The 15,437-nt window shown below is 47.5% G+C and overlaps 2 protein-coding genes across 4 annotated transcripts in view; both read right to left on the bottom strand.

Annotated features, from left to right (window-relative positions):
* Positions 1 to 13: 13 nt before the first annotated feature.
* KLHDC2 (kelch domain containing 2) lies at positions 14 to 12,263 on the bottom strand. Of its 2 annotated transcripts, none has more exons than XM_082058838.1 (14): positions 12,155 to 12,263; positions 10,510 to 10,702; positions 9,601 to 9,680; positions 8,936 to 9,053; positions 7,508 to 7,623; positions 4,830 to 4,911; positions 4,658 to 4,741; positions 3,910 to 3,990; positions 3,743 to 3,801; positions 2,583 to 2,692; positions 2,069 to 2,141; positions 1,273 to 1,360; positions 669 to 721; positions 14 to 305 (listed from the first exon to the last, which is right to left on the bottom strand). In XM_082058838.1, the coding sequence occupies exons 2-14, from the start codon at positions 10,663 to 10,665 to the stop codon at positions 182 to 184; spliced, it is 1,224 nt and encodes a 407-aa protein (XP_081914964.1). In that variant the 5' UTR covers positions 10,666 to 10,702; positions 12,155 to 12,263; the 3' UTR covers positions 14 to 181. The 2 variants fall into 2 exon arrangements, with proteins under 2 accessions (XP_081914964.1, XP_081914963.1); XM_082058837.1 differs by having other exon boundaries at positions 12,108 to 12,195.
* Positions 12,264 to 12,688: 425 nt separating this feature from the next.
* KLHDC1 (kelch domain containing 1) overlaps positions 12,689 to 15,437 on the bottom strand; it is a 31,575-nt gene continuing 28,826 nt past the window's right edge. For both annotated transcript variants that reach the window (XM_082057752.1, XM_082057751.1), the window contains exons 11-13: positions 14,165 to 14,249; positions 13,798 to 13,850; positions 12,689 to 13,677 (exon numbers count right to left, since the gene is read on the bottom strand). In XM_082057752.1, coding sequence (XP_081913878.1) covers positions 13,503 to 13,677; positions 13,798 to 13,850; positions 14,165 to 14,249 — 313 coding nt within the window. In that variant the 3' untranslated portion in view covers positions 12,689 to 13,502. The remainder of the gene's footprint in view (positions 13,678 to 13,797; positions 13,851 to 14,164; positions 14,250 to 15,437) is intronic.

The raw sequence follows: 15,437 nt of genomic DNA, 5'->3' as shown, positions 1-15,437 counted from the left end.
CACAGCATACATCTCCACTTGCATTAAATACATTTATTGCAAACATCTTTACACAAAAATAGGTTCTCTCTAGGCCATTCACATGCAACTGAAAGGCAAGAAGCACCTACCTACGACAATACAGCTATGTAACCTATACAAGTTGAATGGTTGCCACGCTGGGTACAACTATTCCAGCTGCTCAGGAGCCCGAGGTGTTGTTGCTCCCGAAACGCTGGGTGACGCTGTGCAGCAGGTGCTTGGGGAGGCAGTTCCAGGAACTCGCCAGCATCTCCTTGAAGCAAATGACGGCCTCGAGGCACAGCCTGCGGGACAGGAGACGCCAGACGGGTCAACCCCTTCCTACGGCTGCTTAGCGAGGGTTCGTTATCATCAGCAGCGCCAAATTCCTGCTTCTGGAAGGAATCTTGCGCTACCTCGCATAACCAACTGCTGTTATTTCAGTGTTCTTTAGGGCAAGCAATATTTTCACTTCTTTTAAGAACACAGGTCTGGTGGCATAAGAAATATTTTTCACTTCTTTTAAGAACATCATAAACAGGTCTGGTGGTATAAGAAATATTTTCAGGTATTTTAAGAACATAAGAAACAGGTCTGGTGGTAAAACCCTGCACTGCTTGATCAGGTGGGGGACGCGATGGTTTAATGCTGAAGTCTGGAGTTCTTACCTTACGAGAGATCGTGGTTGTAGAGAAAACACGAGGATTTCGTTACTGTGAGCCTGGGGAGGGGGGACAGAGAGAAGCGGTTTGGTTATGTGGGTTCACATCGTTCTGGGAGGCAAAACTCACGCAAACAGACCCTGGAAAGGACCCAGTGGCCCAGTTTGGGAGAGACGGACTGGGGGGAGCAGACTGGACATAAATCACAAAGCCTGAACGCAGAATCACTCTCCAAATTGTACAGTGTGGGAAGTTACGGGCACTAGAGATGAATGAAAAGCGCCCCTTGTGCCCGGGGAGCCCCGGGGGCTTGTTCCCAGTCTGCCTGTGTCTTCGCAGCCCTGGGGACGCCCCGTCCCGGCCGCAGAGCCCCGCTCCGCTCAGCCCCTTCTCCCCAGGCCCCTCTGGAGCAGCACGTTGGGGGGGATCCCCAAAAACACCCCCAGGAGCAGCCCAGCGCTGAGCTGAAGGAGCTGGGACATGAGACCTTGTTTTGCAGTAAAGCAGCAAAACATTTCCCCTTAGAGCTCTGTTTATGCAGCGCTGAGTCCGCACGGGGCCGGAGCGGTGAGACGCCTCCGGTGGGAAGGGAAAATCAAAACACACTCACAGCTTTCGAATGGGCGAGTAAGTTGTTGGCGCAGCCCCCGAAGACGATCACCTCTCCCTCCTCGCTGGCACAAGCCGTGTGCCACAACCTACCAACAGAAGGCAGCGCCGGGTTAAACCAAGAAAACCCACCCGGGCCAGTAACGCATGGTTGGGGTTTGTATTTAAGGTTAACGCGCAAGTTTGTGCTTCCACTCGGAGACGGGATTAATCCAACAGTTTACACTCAGAGAAAGGAAACTGGTCAGCAAACCCCGGGCTGTGTGGGGCGTCCTGGCGCTGCTGTTGTCACCACAAACCGCAATTTCATGTCCCACTGTGTCAAACGCAGATTTTGTGCTGCTCTCCTCATGCTCAAGGTTACTCATGTAACCCCAACCCGAACTCTTCCCCAAACAAGCCGGGACTCACATGACACGAGTGTTCTCAACGCCACACACGTGCATCGCGGCAACTGTGATGCTTTTAAATTGCAGCTCGTCAGCGCTAATTAACTCGACAGGAAGACAAAAGCACCCCGGGCGTGAGCAGGAACACGCTGGGCCCAGCGCACCCCAATCAAACCAAAATCCCCCAGTTTCCTGCTGCTTCAAACATGGAGCTGACACACAACCAGGTGCTCAAATTGTATGTTGTGCGCACGCTCTACACCCACAATTCTGGGGCAGAAGCCAGAATTTGTATTGTGTCGCTAAGAAAAACAAGCGCCGTACAGAGGAACGTGTGTCCTCTCCCCGACGGCCGCTGTGAAAAGCTTCCTCACTCTTTATAAGTTTCCAAGAAAGTGTTGCCCATACCTTGGTTTTTCAGAGTAGTTGTGTTCAAACTGTATCCACTCGTTCTTGCTGATACAGTAAATCCAGGCATCACCTGAAAACAAGCAAAACCCCAAGTACAAACAGCACTTCTGCCACGTTTGCTGCAATAAACACGGAATTCAGTGTAAAACAGTTAATTTCTGTTCTTAAATAAATCATGTGTTTTAGGAAAAACCTTATGAAACGCTGGGCTGCCTGTTTGGAAACAGGTATTTAAATTGTGGTTTATGGGAGCCAAGTCAGAAGGGGAAAATGGAGAATTACAACGCTCTTACTAATTGCAATACACGTTAGATGTATTTTCAGAGCAGATGAGTTTCTATAAACGTGTCTCCACACACGCAGTGACTCCTGCTCTGTGAAATGAGCAGCTGACCGTACGGAGCTGGATCACAAGAATTCAGAAAGAATTTAAGGCGACCGGGCAGTAATTGAAGCTTCTGCGCACAACAAGAACACAAAGACAACACCAAATCCCTTTGGAATGACTCACTCAGCGGCTGCTTGTCCGTGGTGAATCCTCCGAAGAGAAAGAGGTGGTCGGAGGAGATGGGCGTTAGGGAATGCCAGGAGCGGCCCACGGGACACAGGCCCTGCGTGATTCTGCAGGCGAGAAAGCACCGGGAATTACACGCGGGCTACGAGAAAATCCCGCTGCTCTCTCCCGCTCTGGTTTTGGCCACAACACCCCCCTGCAGCGCTCCAGGCTGGGCACACAGTGGCTGGAGAGCAGTCGGGCAGAAAGGGACCTGGGGGACTAATGGACAGGAAGCTCAACATGAGCCAACAGTGTGCCCAGGTGGCCAAGAAGGCCAATGGGATCCTGTCCTGTATCCAAACCAGCGTGGTCAGCAGGACAAGGGCAGTGACCCTTCCCCTGTGCTCTGCATTGGGGAGGCCACACCTGGAGTATTGTGTTCAGTTCTGGGCCCCTCAGCTCAGGAAAGAGATTGAAGTGCTGGAGCGGGTCCAGAGAAGAGCAACAAGACTGGGGAAGGGACTTGAACACAAGCCCTATGGGGAGAGGCTGAGGGAGCTGGGCTTGTTTAGTCTGGAGAAGAGGAGGCTCAGAGCTGAGCTCAGCACTCTCTAGAACTACCTGAAGGGCAGTTCTAGCCAGGGGGGGATTGGGCTCTTCTCCCAGGCATCAGCAATAGGACAAGGGGCCATGGGCTTCAACTCTGCCAGGGGAAATTGAGGCTGGAGATGAGAAAGCAATTCTGTGCAGAGAGAGTGGTCAGGATTGGAATGGCTGCCCAGGGAGGTGCTGGACTCACCGGCCCTGGAGGTTTTGAAACTGAGATTGGACATGGCACTTAGTGCCATGATCTAGTAAACAGACTGGAGTTGGACCAAGGGTTGGACTCGATGATCTCTGAGGGCTTTTCCAACCCAGTCCATTCTGTGATTCTGTGGTTATTTTTTGGCTGCAGCTTCGCACTGCACATCACTCATGACCCTACGGCAAGTTTATCTTGAGACACACTAGAAGAATTTTACTCGTATCAGTGCTTAAAAAAGCCAGACAGCAAGTCAGAACTGCTCGGGCCGCTCAGTTTGAGTTACCAAATTTCACTAGAATGATGAGCAGGGAATCAAAGCGGCGATTTCCTATTGCGTTACAAACAAAAGAACTCAAGTGTTAATACCTACATTTCATTCCACTCCCACGTATCCAGATTCAGATAGTACAGGTCGTTCATCCTGGACTCCTGCAAGAAAGGAAACACTTGAAATGCTGAAAATTATACTGGAATGATATCACCCGGCTGAAGCTCTGGGTTGGGTTTGGGCCGCGCGGTGACGCGTGCCGGGCTCACCCTGTATCTGCCGCCGAACACGAAGCCCCTGTTCCCAACGGTGGCGCAGGCGTGAGCTGCTCGTGGCGACGGGGTTTTCCCCTGAGAAAAGACACGCAAGATACGACGCTAAGTTCATTGGATACATTCACCAAACAAATCAATGCCATTTCAGCAGAAACCTGTGGGCAGAAACTTGCTTTTTGTGGGGGAAGACCAGAAAACTCACTAGAAATGGGATTTTCTCCCTCTGAGTGTCAAGGTATCAATGTTGCTTTTAGAAGAGGGTTCTGTGACACGAGACCTTGGACTGTAAATGAGGCAACGACATAATAAATCATTAATATTTTTATAGAGTTACTTCTGAAATCTTTGGGATCTGTATGTTCTAAGACAAAGTGATTCTTTGGTAGCCTAAACAAGAAGTTACTTCTCTCAGATTTAATTTCCTTCAAGTCTGTGGCAATATCACTGTTCCTGAGTACGTCAGAGACACTCGCGTGGTTCATATTTGCAGTTCCTGAGGGTTTAGTTTTGTTCTGACCACAGTTCAGCACACAAGTGAAACGCACCAAACCCCGTCTGGGTTGGAAGGGACGCTAAAGGCCATTTCATCAGCACCCTCTTCTAACTTGACACCAATTAAAGCAGTGAAGCCAGGCCTAGCAAAGTCAAGCTTATTTTCATAGTGTGCTACAAGAGATAGGGCACACTGCACGTATTTCTTAAGAGCTGTAACCTGATTAACTGACACAAGATGAATAATTACCGTAGTTATGGGCTGGCTCCAAGTAAAGGTTTCAGTGTCCAGAACATGCACGTGGTCATTCCACCCTCTAGGAAGACCTGAATTCTTTAAAAATATTAAACAAGCAACAAGTTTTAATAAGCACTCATTAATTATTAACCTTTCAATAGAAATTACTTCCAAGTTTACTTACCCAAAAAGAAGTTTCATCAAATTCAAAAGTTCCCAGTTGCTTCCCTTCAGGAAAATAACCATAGCCTCCGAAAAATATCAGCCTGAAACAAAACGTGCATCAAGATCTATTAGAAATGATTTCACATCTGTCGCTACACATTAAAGTTCACAGAATCACAGAATGGAGTGGGTTGGAAAAGCCCTCAGAGATCATCGAGTCCAACCCTTGGTCCAACTCCAGCCCATTGACTAGATCATGGCACTAAGTGCCATGGCCAATCTCAGTTTCAAACCCTCCAGGGCCGGTGAGTCCAGCACCTCCCTGGGCAGCCATTCCAATCCTGACCACTCTCTCTGCACAGAATTGCTTTCTCATCTCCAGCCTCAGTTTCCCCTGGCAGAGTTGAAGCCCATGGCCCCTTGTCCTATTGCTGATGCCTGGGAGAAGAGCCCAATCCCCCCCTGGCTAGAACTGCCCTTCAGGTAGTTCTAGAGAGTGCTGAGCTCAGCTCTAAGCCTCCTCTTCTCCAGACTAAACAAGCCCAGCTCCCTCAGCCTCTCCCCACAGGGCTTGTGTTCAAGTCCCTTCCCCAGTCGTTCATCAGTTCTGTAAAGGCCGCGCTCAACCAGCAGACAGGAAAACCAGGGGAGTTATTTTGCCTTCGTTCCTTCCATCCACGCTGCACGTTTCCCAGGTGTGGGGCCCCGTTTCTTGCCCAATCGACCCAACCGCCCACGTTAAATCCCTCTGCCGCTGTTTCCCAGGCCTCGGGCTTCCAGCTCTGCTCTGGTTCCAAATGTGTGAGGCAAGCGGGGCTGCCGCGCCTCGGCCACTGCCGCCGGGGCTATTCCTGCCGCTTCCCACCTCCGCCCCCATCAAACCCTCTGCCCAAAGATTTCCCCGAGCCCAAAATGTCCAGACACCCAGCTGAGAAGCAAAGGGAAAGCAAAGCGTCCCAGCCCGGACGGACACGGTGGAGACGTGTGCGAGGGGACACCGCCCTGGGAAGTTCTCCGTTTTTCTGGGGAAAGGTTTTCCTTTGTACTTGCTGCGTTTCATTTCAAAGCCTGGAGAACAGCTACCACGAGCAGTCACTCATCTATTTTTACTGTTTGTTTTTTTTTTTTAAATAAAATTATCTTTATGTTTGGGTTTTAGCACTTATCAGAACTGAATGGTGTTGTTTTGCCAGAAATTTTTAGACTTATAAACTAACAGAAAACAATCCACACCACCTAACTAAACGCCCACAACTCTGGTCTTGTACAGATTTACATCTAAACTGACCACACTCAGTATGACACCACTGAGCTTTCTCTCCACATCAAGAACCTGAAAACAAGAACCATGGGCAATTAATTTCTTTATCTTTTGGAAGTGTCTGCGGCAAATTCTATAACACGGAGCTTTCCCTCCACAGAAGGGACAAAGCAGCACATCTGTGGTGGTACAGACCAAAATCACTATATGTGGCTCAAACGCAAGGACATATAGATCTTATTTCTGCTGATCAGTATCTCAGGGTGGGCGTCAGAGGATGGATCAGACTCTGTTCAATGGTGCCCAACGCCAGGGTGAGGGGCAACGGGCACAGACTGAAACACAGGAGGCTCCATCTGAACATGAGCAGAAACTTGTTTGCTGGGAGGTGCCAGAGCCTGGCCCAGGCTGCCCAGAGCGGGTGTGGAGTCTCCTGCTCTGAGACATTCAAACCCCCTGGACCCACCTGTGTGATCTGCTCTGTGACCCTGCGTGAGCAGGGGGGGTGGACTGGGGGATCTCCAGAGGTCCCTTCAGCCACAACCGCTCTGTGGTTCTGCAGAAGCCAGGAACCCTCTGAGAAACCAGCCCTGGGGAGATGCTCCAAAAGCCCCTTTTCTCCCTTGAAATAACTCATTTTGATCCCCAAACTCCGCAGCAGCCAGGTACAAGAAGCTTGGGGAAGCAGGACACTCCCCAGCTACACGAGGGGCTTTTCTCAGTCTACCCTCCCATGCCAGAGGCTGGAACACCCTCACCAGCCACCTCCCTGCCCAGGGACCAGCACGACACCCACAGCACGGGGAGGAGGGCGCAAGGCAACAGCAACGTTTTGCACGTCAGCTCGTTTGGCTTCAACACCTTCTCCCCCTGTTCCTCATCTTTCCCAAGGTTTGCGGTGCCAAAAGGCCTCCTGGCAGCTCTGGGACACCATCCCAACACGTTACATCAGATAACAGCAATCCAACGTGCACTCCTTGTTTTGTGCAACCAGCACAAACCACGCTGGATCCAGCGTGTGCACCGCTCAAAAAGCCACAAGCAATTTTCAGAGTAAATGGCGATCAAAGAAACACAAGCTGCCCCACAATTTGTGGCCAAAGGATTGCGTTTCGTGTGATATGAGGAGTCCTAGAAAGGCCTCTGCGGAGAGTAATTCCCAATGGAATTGCCAAGAGGGTGATGCTGATACAAGTAACCATGATGCAATGTCTCTATAACAATGTGCAGGTGGAAGATTTGCCTGTAACGAGCCCACGTGTTGGACTGTGACTCACGCAGACACGTTGCAGCTCACATGCACCCAAATCAGAGCGGGGTTTTTCGCTCATCGACCGTTAGAGGACAGAACGCTTTTAAAAGGCTGAGAGACACGACAACGACGAGACCGAGAGGGATTAAAAGCCAACACGCACTCAAGGACAGCTGGGCCTTACTTGTTTTTGTAAACCCAGACGCCAAGTTTGTCCTTTGACGAAGGGGGAACCCCCTGACACTCCACTCTGGCCCACTGCAGCACTTTGTCCGTGGATCTGGAATTTAACATGTAGAACTGTAGAAAATAAAGAGATTGATTTTACCCACACAGTTAGATTCAAGCTTAAGTCTGACTGATATTAAAATCTTAACTTTTAATCAGCATGTACCGGTATAGGAACACATTAAAAGCTTTTTCCCCAGTTGCACAGAGCACTGACAACGTCTGGAACGAAATGTGGATCCAAAGATCTGTTTGCAGACCCAAGCCCCAAACACTTTATACAAAAGTAACAAGGCTATCAACATGGAGTTTTACCATCCAAAAGCTGACATGGGATACAATGAAGGTGTGTAGAAAGTAGCAATTGTCTTACAATTTAAAAAAAATGGTTAAAAAAGGTGCTTTTCTTACAGTATCATCCCTTCTCTGTGTGTTCCATCATTTTACATGGAGAGAAATAGCAGACACACATATATAAACTAACTGAAATGTACGAATACCACAGCAGGAAGGAAGCAAATCACACTTTAGAAATGCAGCTTGTTTCAAACTGTTTGCAAGCATCGCATCAAGCTACTTTCTAGTTCATATTTCGAGGCAAAAAAAACCCTGTTTAATTTAAACTATACTTCAGAACATCAGAAAAATATTACCAGAGATGAATACGATTTCAAATAACTACAGAGCAGTGGCAAATCAGCTCCTGATATCATCTCAGAGCTGTGGAAATCCCCATCAAAAGAAGCAAACTCAACAGCACCTATGGTACAATTTAGAGGGTGAATTGCACAAGCATCACCGTAACCAAAATAAACAGCACGTCATGGTGCTTCTCCAGTGCTGTAAACTACCAGAGCACGTTGTGTGCAATGATTCAGAGCTGAGGGCTGCTCAGTTCTACAAAGGTCACGTTAGCTGACCTGTCACACAGAAATTAATACACTGAACTGGAAAAGGTCAGGCAGATAATCCCCTACATGGAAAAAAATCCAAGCTGGATGTAACCAATATGAGGTAAGCACCATGTATTGTTAGGCAAAACTTCTTAGGAGAGCAAAAAAAGAACACAGTGATGAGAAAGCTGGTTATCTGCTTCCAGTAACTACAGATAGCGCCAGCAGATGAAAATATTCTGCTGCAGAAGCTGTGGAGGACGCAGCGACCGGACACACAATTGGCAAAACCTTGTTATTAACACTGAAGCCCTGCAATGTCCAGTCATTCACAGGAAGACGTTGCTGTGGTTTGTTAGGATGATACATTTCTTGCTTTGGATGGATTGCAATTAACTGAAAAAGCCACCTCTAGTTTATAAAAAAACAGGAACAAAAGCTAATGAGGATAAACTCATTTGCGAGGAGGGTTTTACGTTCCAGCGACTCACCTTGTTGGTGTTGCCGCGGGCATGGTGCCCCCCGAACAGGTAAACCACCCTGTCCACGCACACGGCGCAGCTCCCGGACATGGAGGGCGGGATGTCGCCCTCTGTTTTACTCTTCTTCCTACAAGCACAGTTTAAAACATTTCATCTGAGAAAAGCAAATAACGATTTCATCCGGAGTGGGATTTTCTAACGCTACCAGTATTTTTAATTAGAATAGGTCACCGTGGACCATTCAGTCACCAGCTCTTCACACCCTTTCAGGTTTAACACTTTACGACGAACGCAGTTTGACAGCAGGGTGGGGAAAAGGCAATTTAATGAACGCGTGTTTTGTGGGGGAGGAATCCCGCCCGCCCAGTTCGGGAGTTTGTTATGCCCTTCACGTTCAAAATCCCAGAAAGATCCTCAGGCAAAGAGGATGCACCTGTCTAAACTGAAGGTTTCCAGTTTGCTACTGGGTTTGTTATGTTTCTAAACATCATAACCACAGAGATGAGCTTCCAGCCCATGGCCAAGGCTCTCCTGTTATGCAACAGTTTGATAGGTGAGAACAAAGAGATCGGGAATTCTCTCTCTGTTCACAGACCCTCAGACTTCCTATTCCAATTTAAGATTTTATTTTTGTCCCCCAAAACCCCCACCATTAAGTTAATTATTTACCGTACCATCTTCCAGTTTCCATGTTGTAGATCCATATTTCATCTCTAGGCAGATAGAAGTCATAAAATCCCCTGACTTGGGCATTCTGTGGAACAGGTCAGAAAGAAAAAGCAACATCAGAAGGACGCTTGACATACTGAATTACGGACTCCGGCAAATGTTTGCACCCCCTCAGAGACCTAATAACGGAACAAAAAGCAGCAGGAGCAGCGCCTGCTGCACCCAGCACCGCTCACCTGCCCTGCAGCCCTTGCAGAGCAGGGATTTGCCTGTTTAACTTTGCTGGGGACCAGCCGAGCTCCCAGCAGAGACACAGACTGCGGTACAGGGAAGTTAAACCTTCCTACAGCCCAAGCAGGTTATCTAGGGTGCAGAAATGAGTCCAAATTTCCTTTCTAGTTCCCCCATCCCCTGCATGACACCACCAGAACAATACAGGAAAGGTTCGTCTTGAGCTACCCATTTAGTTACTGAATTCACTGACAATTCATCTTCGTTCCTGTCAAAATTGTAAAACGACTTGGTTCTGCTGGCAGTAAACACATAACCCAGTGCGATAAATAACCAACCTGTGGTCATTAATTTGTAATATATAGTTGTGCTGATGATGTGATAAATAAAAGCACCACTTTACAGGGCGTGCATTTCAAACCAGACAGTATTTCCTTCTCCGACAACAGACACATGAGTTGACAAAGGCCAACAACAGCCTGCACCCCGCTCAAGTTATCTGTTTGCATTTAACACTCACCATTTATTTCAATATTTCAAAACTCCTAAATGTCACAGTCTAATTTGATAACTGGAGCTTTTGTTTTCTGGGAAGGGATAATTTGAGAGTCACACCCAAACTAATGGGCCGTAATTACCAGCACCATGGGTGGCAGAAGGGCTAATTAGCAAGCACAGCGTACCTTGTAGCCTCCCCAGACGTACATGCAGCGCCCGTCGGTGACGGCCACGTGCCCGCTGCGCTCGGCAGGGCTGTCGTTCTCCAGCTGCTCGAACGCGTCCTCGGCCGGAGCCGGGAGCTCTTCATCCGCCTGCAGCTCCTCGTTGTCGTCGGCCATGGCGGGTACGGCGCACAGAGCAACACGCAGCGGGGAGCTTGGAAACCACCGCAGGAAAAACGAAAGAGAAGCTACACTCTGTTTCTTTCACAAGGATGTTTCAGCGGAAGAAGTTATCCCGTCAGTTGGGAAAGTTTCGGATGGGGGTTCCCCAGTTGCATGCAATTTCTAATTATTTCACTTGCCAATTTAAGCCAAGGAATAAATTTGAAAGCTTTGCTTACAGTGTGGTTTTCACAAAAGTGAAAATTCCTGCAGCTTTTCAGATAAGTCCCTTTGGGCTGCCTGAGCCAAGTCACCCACAAAACTTCTCATAACTGTTAAACACGGGACATGTTATCTACGCTAAAAACAACCCACAAAACAGAGCCCCCTGCCCCAAATCCTGCTGGCGTGGAAAAGCCAAACCCCAGCGTGTCCTGGAAAGACAAGAGCCCAGGGCTGCTGAGCGCCGTGTGGTTTGGGGTAGATCTCTGGTACGCAAGGAGCGCGGGGCTGGCACTGGGGTCACTGGTCATTCAAAGCCCCAACGGTGGGAGGAACTGATCCAGGAGGAGAGGCTGAAGTCAGCCCGGAATGCAGCAAAAATCAAAGCCACCTTCCACTTCAGAGCTGCTCCCAAGTCCCCTTCTGCTTTAGCTTTCCTACGGTTGTGGGATGAAACTGTCACCACACAAAGATTTTAAGACACAGATCAAAAAGCCAGGGAAGCTGGACACTCCAAGCGGTGGTTTTGTGCAGCCAGGCGAAGCAACAGGAGTGAAAAAGACCTTAATGGGACTGTCAGACCCTGCGCTCACACCAGATCCTGGCACCTACCCCTCACCTGACAGGTTTTGGTTTAATTTGCATCACTCCAACAACAGAAACACCACATCACCCTCGGCAGTCTATTTTTGCCCTTTAACTACGCTTTAAACTAGAGAGCCTTACTCACATTGCAGTGAGATAAAGTTAACCAGGTTTTTACTGACCTTTCCGCAATGAGAAGCGTTTTTAATTTTTTTAAACAAGCTAAGACACACTGGACAACTATTCCCCACTATTCCCCTTTCAGCCACTTTTCAGTCCTGTAGTGAAACACAAGATTCTGCAATTCGCAGTTCTCCAGGGCAGTGGTGGAGTCACCATCCCTGGAGGGGTTGGAAATACATGGAGATCAGGTTCTCAGGGACAGGGGTCAGTGCGTTATGGTTGGACTCCATGATCCTGAGGGCTTTTTCCACCCAAAACGATCCTGTGACTCTACAGCCCTGCCCCGGCTGCCCACACGACACCCCGACCGCGGCTTCCCCACCATAAACCGCACCTGTCGCGACACCCCCAGCCCAGGGCCGCAACGCGCCCTCCCCAGGCCCGTTAACAACCGCCCGGCCCTTCCCGCTTTCCCTCCAGGTTTCAGCCCCCGCCCCCGCGCTGCGGAGCCCCATCCCCGGTCCTACCGCGGGCTTCGGGCCGGTCCGCACGGCCGCCCCCGCTCCCTGCTCACCTCAGCGGGGCCGCGCAGCGACAACATCCGCGGGCGGGCGGCGCTTCCGCCGGCGTCGCGCAGGCGCGTACCGCCCCGCCGGGCCGGGAGGCGGCGGGGACCGGGGACCGGGCAGGGGAACCGGGATCCCCGCCCCGGGTGCTGCCGGAGCTCACGGAGCGTGATCCCCGCGGGGACCCGGCGCCGTGTGCGCGGGACGGGGCCGCCGGTCCGGGAGGGAAAATGGCGGCGGAGCCTCCTCGCTCCCTCAGCAAACGGGGGGACCAACGTTTCGGATAATTTGTGAAGAGAAAAACGCCGTTAACTAAGACATCACAATTCCTCAGTTAAACAAAACCCTCTGACAAAGCCCGGCACTCCTCGGTTAAATAAAGCCACCAAAGCGCTTAAGTTATCACACATATAAAATTACAGCTCTGCTACAATACCCAGTCACAAACCCGCCCTTTTTGAGGTAACTTTGCTCCAAACCCCCTTTCCCCGGTTAAGTAACTTTAGCAGATTGTAAGAACATCAAAAACTAGTCAAAATGGGTCTTGATTCAACTCTATAAAATTTTAATGACTGTGCTCCTGTTAACTAAATCTTTGGAACAGAAAAATAGCCAAGTACTACATAGCCTCTTTTTAAACAATAAATAAGCATTTTTTTTAAACAAGAATTAAATATAAACTTTACACATCCAAAATACCATATACAACCTATTTCAAAAAGGACTCGTTGATTACAGAACCATAGTAAAACCGTATTATGAACTGTCAGCTTTCCTATACAGCTTTCCTATACAAAAGCTGCTCACGGCAGCTTTTTCCTTAAGTTGCAGGGTTAATATATTGATTTTCCTACTTTGAGTAAGAGTTCTGGCTCCATCACTTGACTAGACAGTAGAATCAAATAATCAGATTTGGTGGTGTTAGCAAATTATTTACCTTTCTCAAGACTGACAAGTGTGAACCTTCCAGAGATAACGGTGTGGAACTCATTTTGTATTTTCAGAAAGGCTGATGCGATAAGGCTGTAGGAAGATTTTAGACTCAAGCCACATTTTCTCCAACTGAAAACATTTTGTACCATCTGTCACCTTCAAAAAAGAACAAGTTGTACGGACTGTCCCATTAAGACCACAACAGCAGAAGTTAACAATATATACAAATGAAGTTTTATCAGTTTTCTAGAATGCCAAAAACAAAAGAGACTCCCATAAAAAGGATTTCTTTGTTCTCAAACTTCACTTAGAAACTCAGCTTAACATACAGTTGTTCTGTAGCATTAGTAAAGTTCACTAACAAAACACTTTGCTTGTACGCTGTAAATAAAGCCAAGTGTTCAACAGTTTTGCTGCCGTTGTTCATGTGGAATTTAGTTGGCTTTGTCTTTCCGTTTCAGCTTTCTTCTCTTGCCGGTGGTTCACTGCAGCCCAGAAGGTTATTTTTTTCAGCACCTGCTCCAAAAGTTTGGATGGCAAACATGGTATTTGGTTCTCCAGCAGAGCGGCGTTTTTGCCAATGCAGTCAAGACACAACCTGAAGAAGGAGGAAAAAAATAAAGTTAAGTAAACGGTCTATAAGCTGAAGACCTGAGTGTACGAGCACAGTGTCGTAATGATTTACACCGGACTCGTGGTGCCAATAACCTCGACTCACCTGAGGAGCGAGTAAGGTTGAGTCTGAAATATTAACAAATCACTGCAGTGACCCTGATCAACAGAAGAAAAACAACCACTGTTAACATGACAAAGAGCTTTTCTCAGAAATACTGCTACTTTCTACATTAACGCAGCATTTATTACCACACGCACAATTTAAAACTGAGAATAGTTAATAATTATTTATAAGTAATCTGAAAAAATTCCTTTTTATGAGCCTAACAAGGGCAAGAAAAAACCCTCATCGATTATTTCCAAAGATCACATCTCCCAACACCATACATGAATGAACCCAACTGTATCAACTGTATTTTATTTCGGTTTTAATTATTATAATGCCAGGATTTCATTATTCAGTTACTGACCGTGTCCATGAAATGCAAGTCATCTTTGCTGCCCCCAAACACCATCACTTCTCCTTCTTTTCCCAGGCAGGCCGTGTGCCACAATCTAGAAATAAGATTATAAATGGAATTAGTGACCAAGTCACAACAGGCAGTTGTGTGTTATCAGCAAAACAAACCTCAAAGCGACATATTGAAGGGTTTCAGAAAAGCAGCAAGTTTGCTTGCATGTTCACCTCTTCACCTCACACAGACTCTCCTCCACTCTTCATATTCCAGTTTCTTTTCAAAAGATATTTTTGCTGTAAGGATACAAGCTCCTTTTAAGTAAAATGCAAAGGTGACTTTTCTAACCCTGTGATTCCACAGCTTGTGCACAGCACCTTGAAAGTCTAATCCTGGCCTCACTACTTACCCAAGGAGAATTATTACCATTTAAAACAAGGTATTTCACAAGTTGCTCTGTGAGCTGCAGAACAACGAAGCCCGTTTGTCATCGACCTTCTGTTCACATGGAAGGATGGAGAACAAGCACCGAGCGCAGTGGTTACACCACAGTCTCTCTTTTCTCTTTGGCCATTTCTTTGCACAGAGTATGTTGGGACTTAATATCTCTGAGCTGCCTATTTATTTCTCAAATATTAATGAAATGGGTCAATCGATTCACAACGTACACGGGCAGGAGGGGCAGCCACACCAAGCACAGAGCACAATAATGTAACCCTCACTTCTTAGGAAACCAAGACAAATATTCTTTTAAAAGTCTTCAGAGGTGAAAAATAATACCTTAAAATATGATATGACTAATTGCTTTAACAATGTAAAAGGAGAGAGCAATGTGACTATCCATCTCATGAGAATTCAGCTGAATTATGACATTTCATGCAGAACAACATTTTTTGGTCATTATTTGACTCTTCTGTACTCTAGTTGTATATACTTTTTCTATTTATTTTCAAGTGGAAAAGTTTTAGAAAACAAAATAACTATACAAGCAAAGCTTTAGTCAATAGCTTTTTTTTTAAAAAAAATAATTTTACATGTTCCACTATTTCTTTAATCCATAACTACAATTCTAACAGCTTTAAGGCTGTGGGGTTTTCAGTACTGACTCTTACCCTGGAGCTTCGGAACAAATGATCCCATTCAGTGTTACGTTTCCCCTTGGGGCTCCTGGGGAGCATTTTCTGTGTGTCAAGTACTTACATCACACCCACCAATTCTATGTTGTGCACAGGAAAGCACGTGGTATAAAACCAAACCCTGGCTTGTAAAATCTTGCTTTAACAAAGAT

This window comes from Streptopelia decaocto (genome assembly GCF_964273445.1).
Source record: "Streptopelia decaocto genome assembly, chromosome: 7".
Classification (NCBI taxonomy): Eukaryota; Metazoa; Chordata; class Aves; order Columbiformes; family Columbidae; genus Streptopelia; species Streptopelia decaocto.
This window is presented reverse-complemented; position numbering and strand designations above follow the sequence as displayed.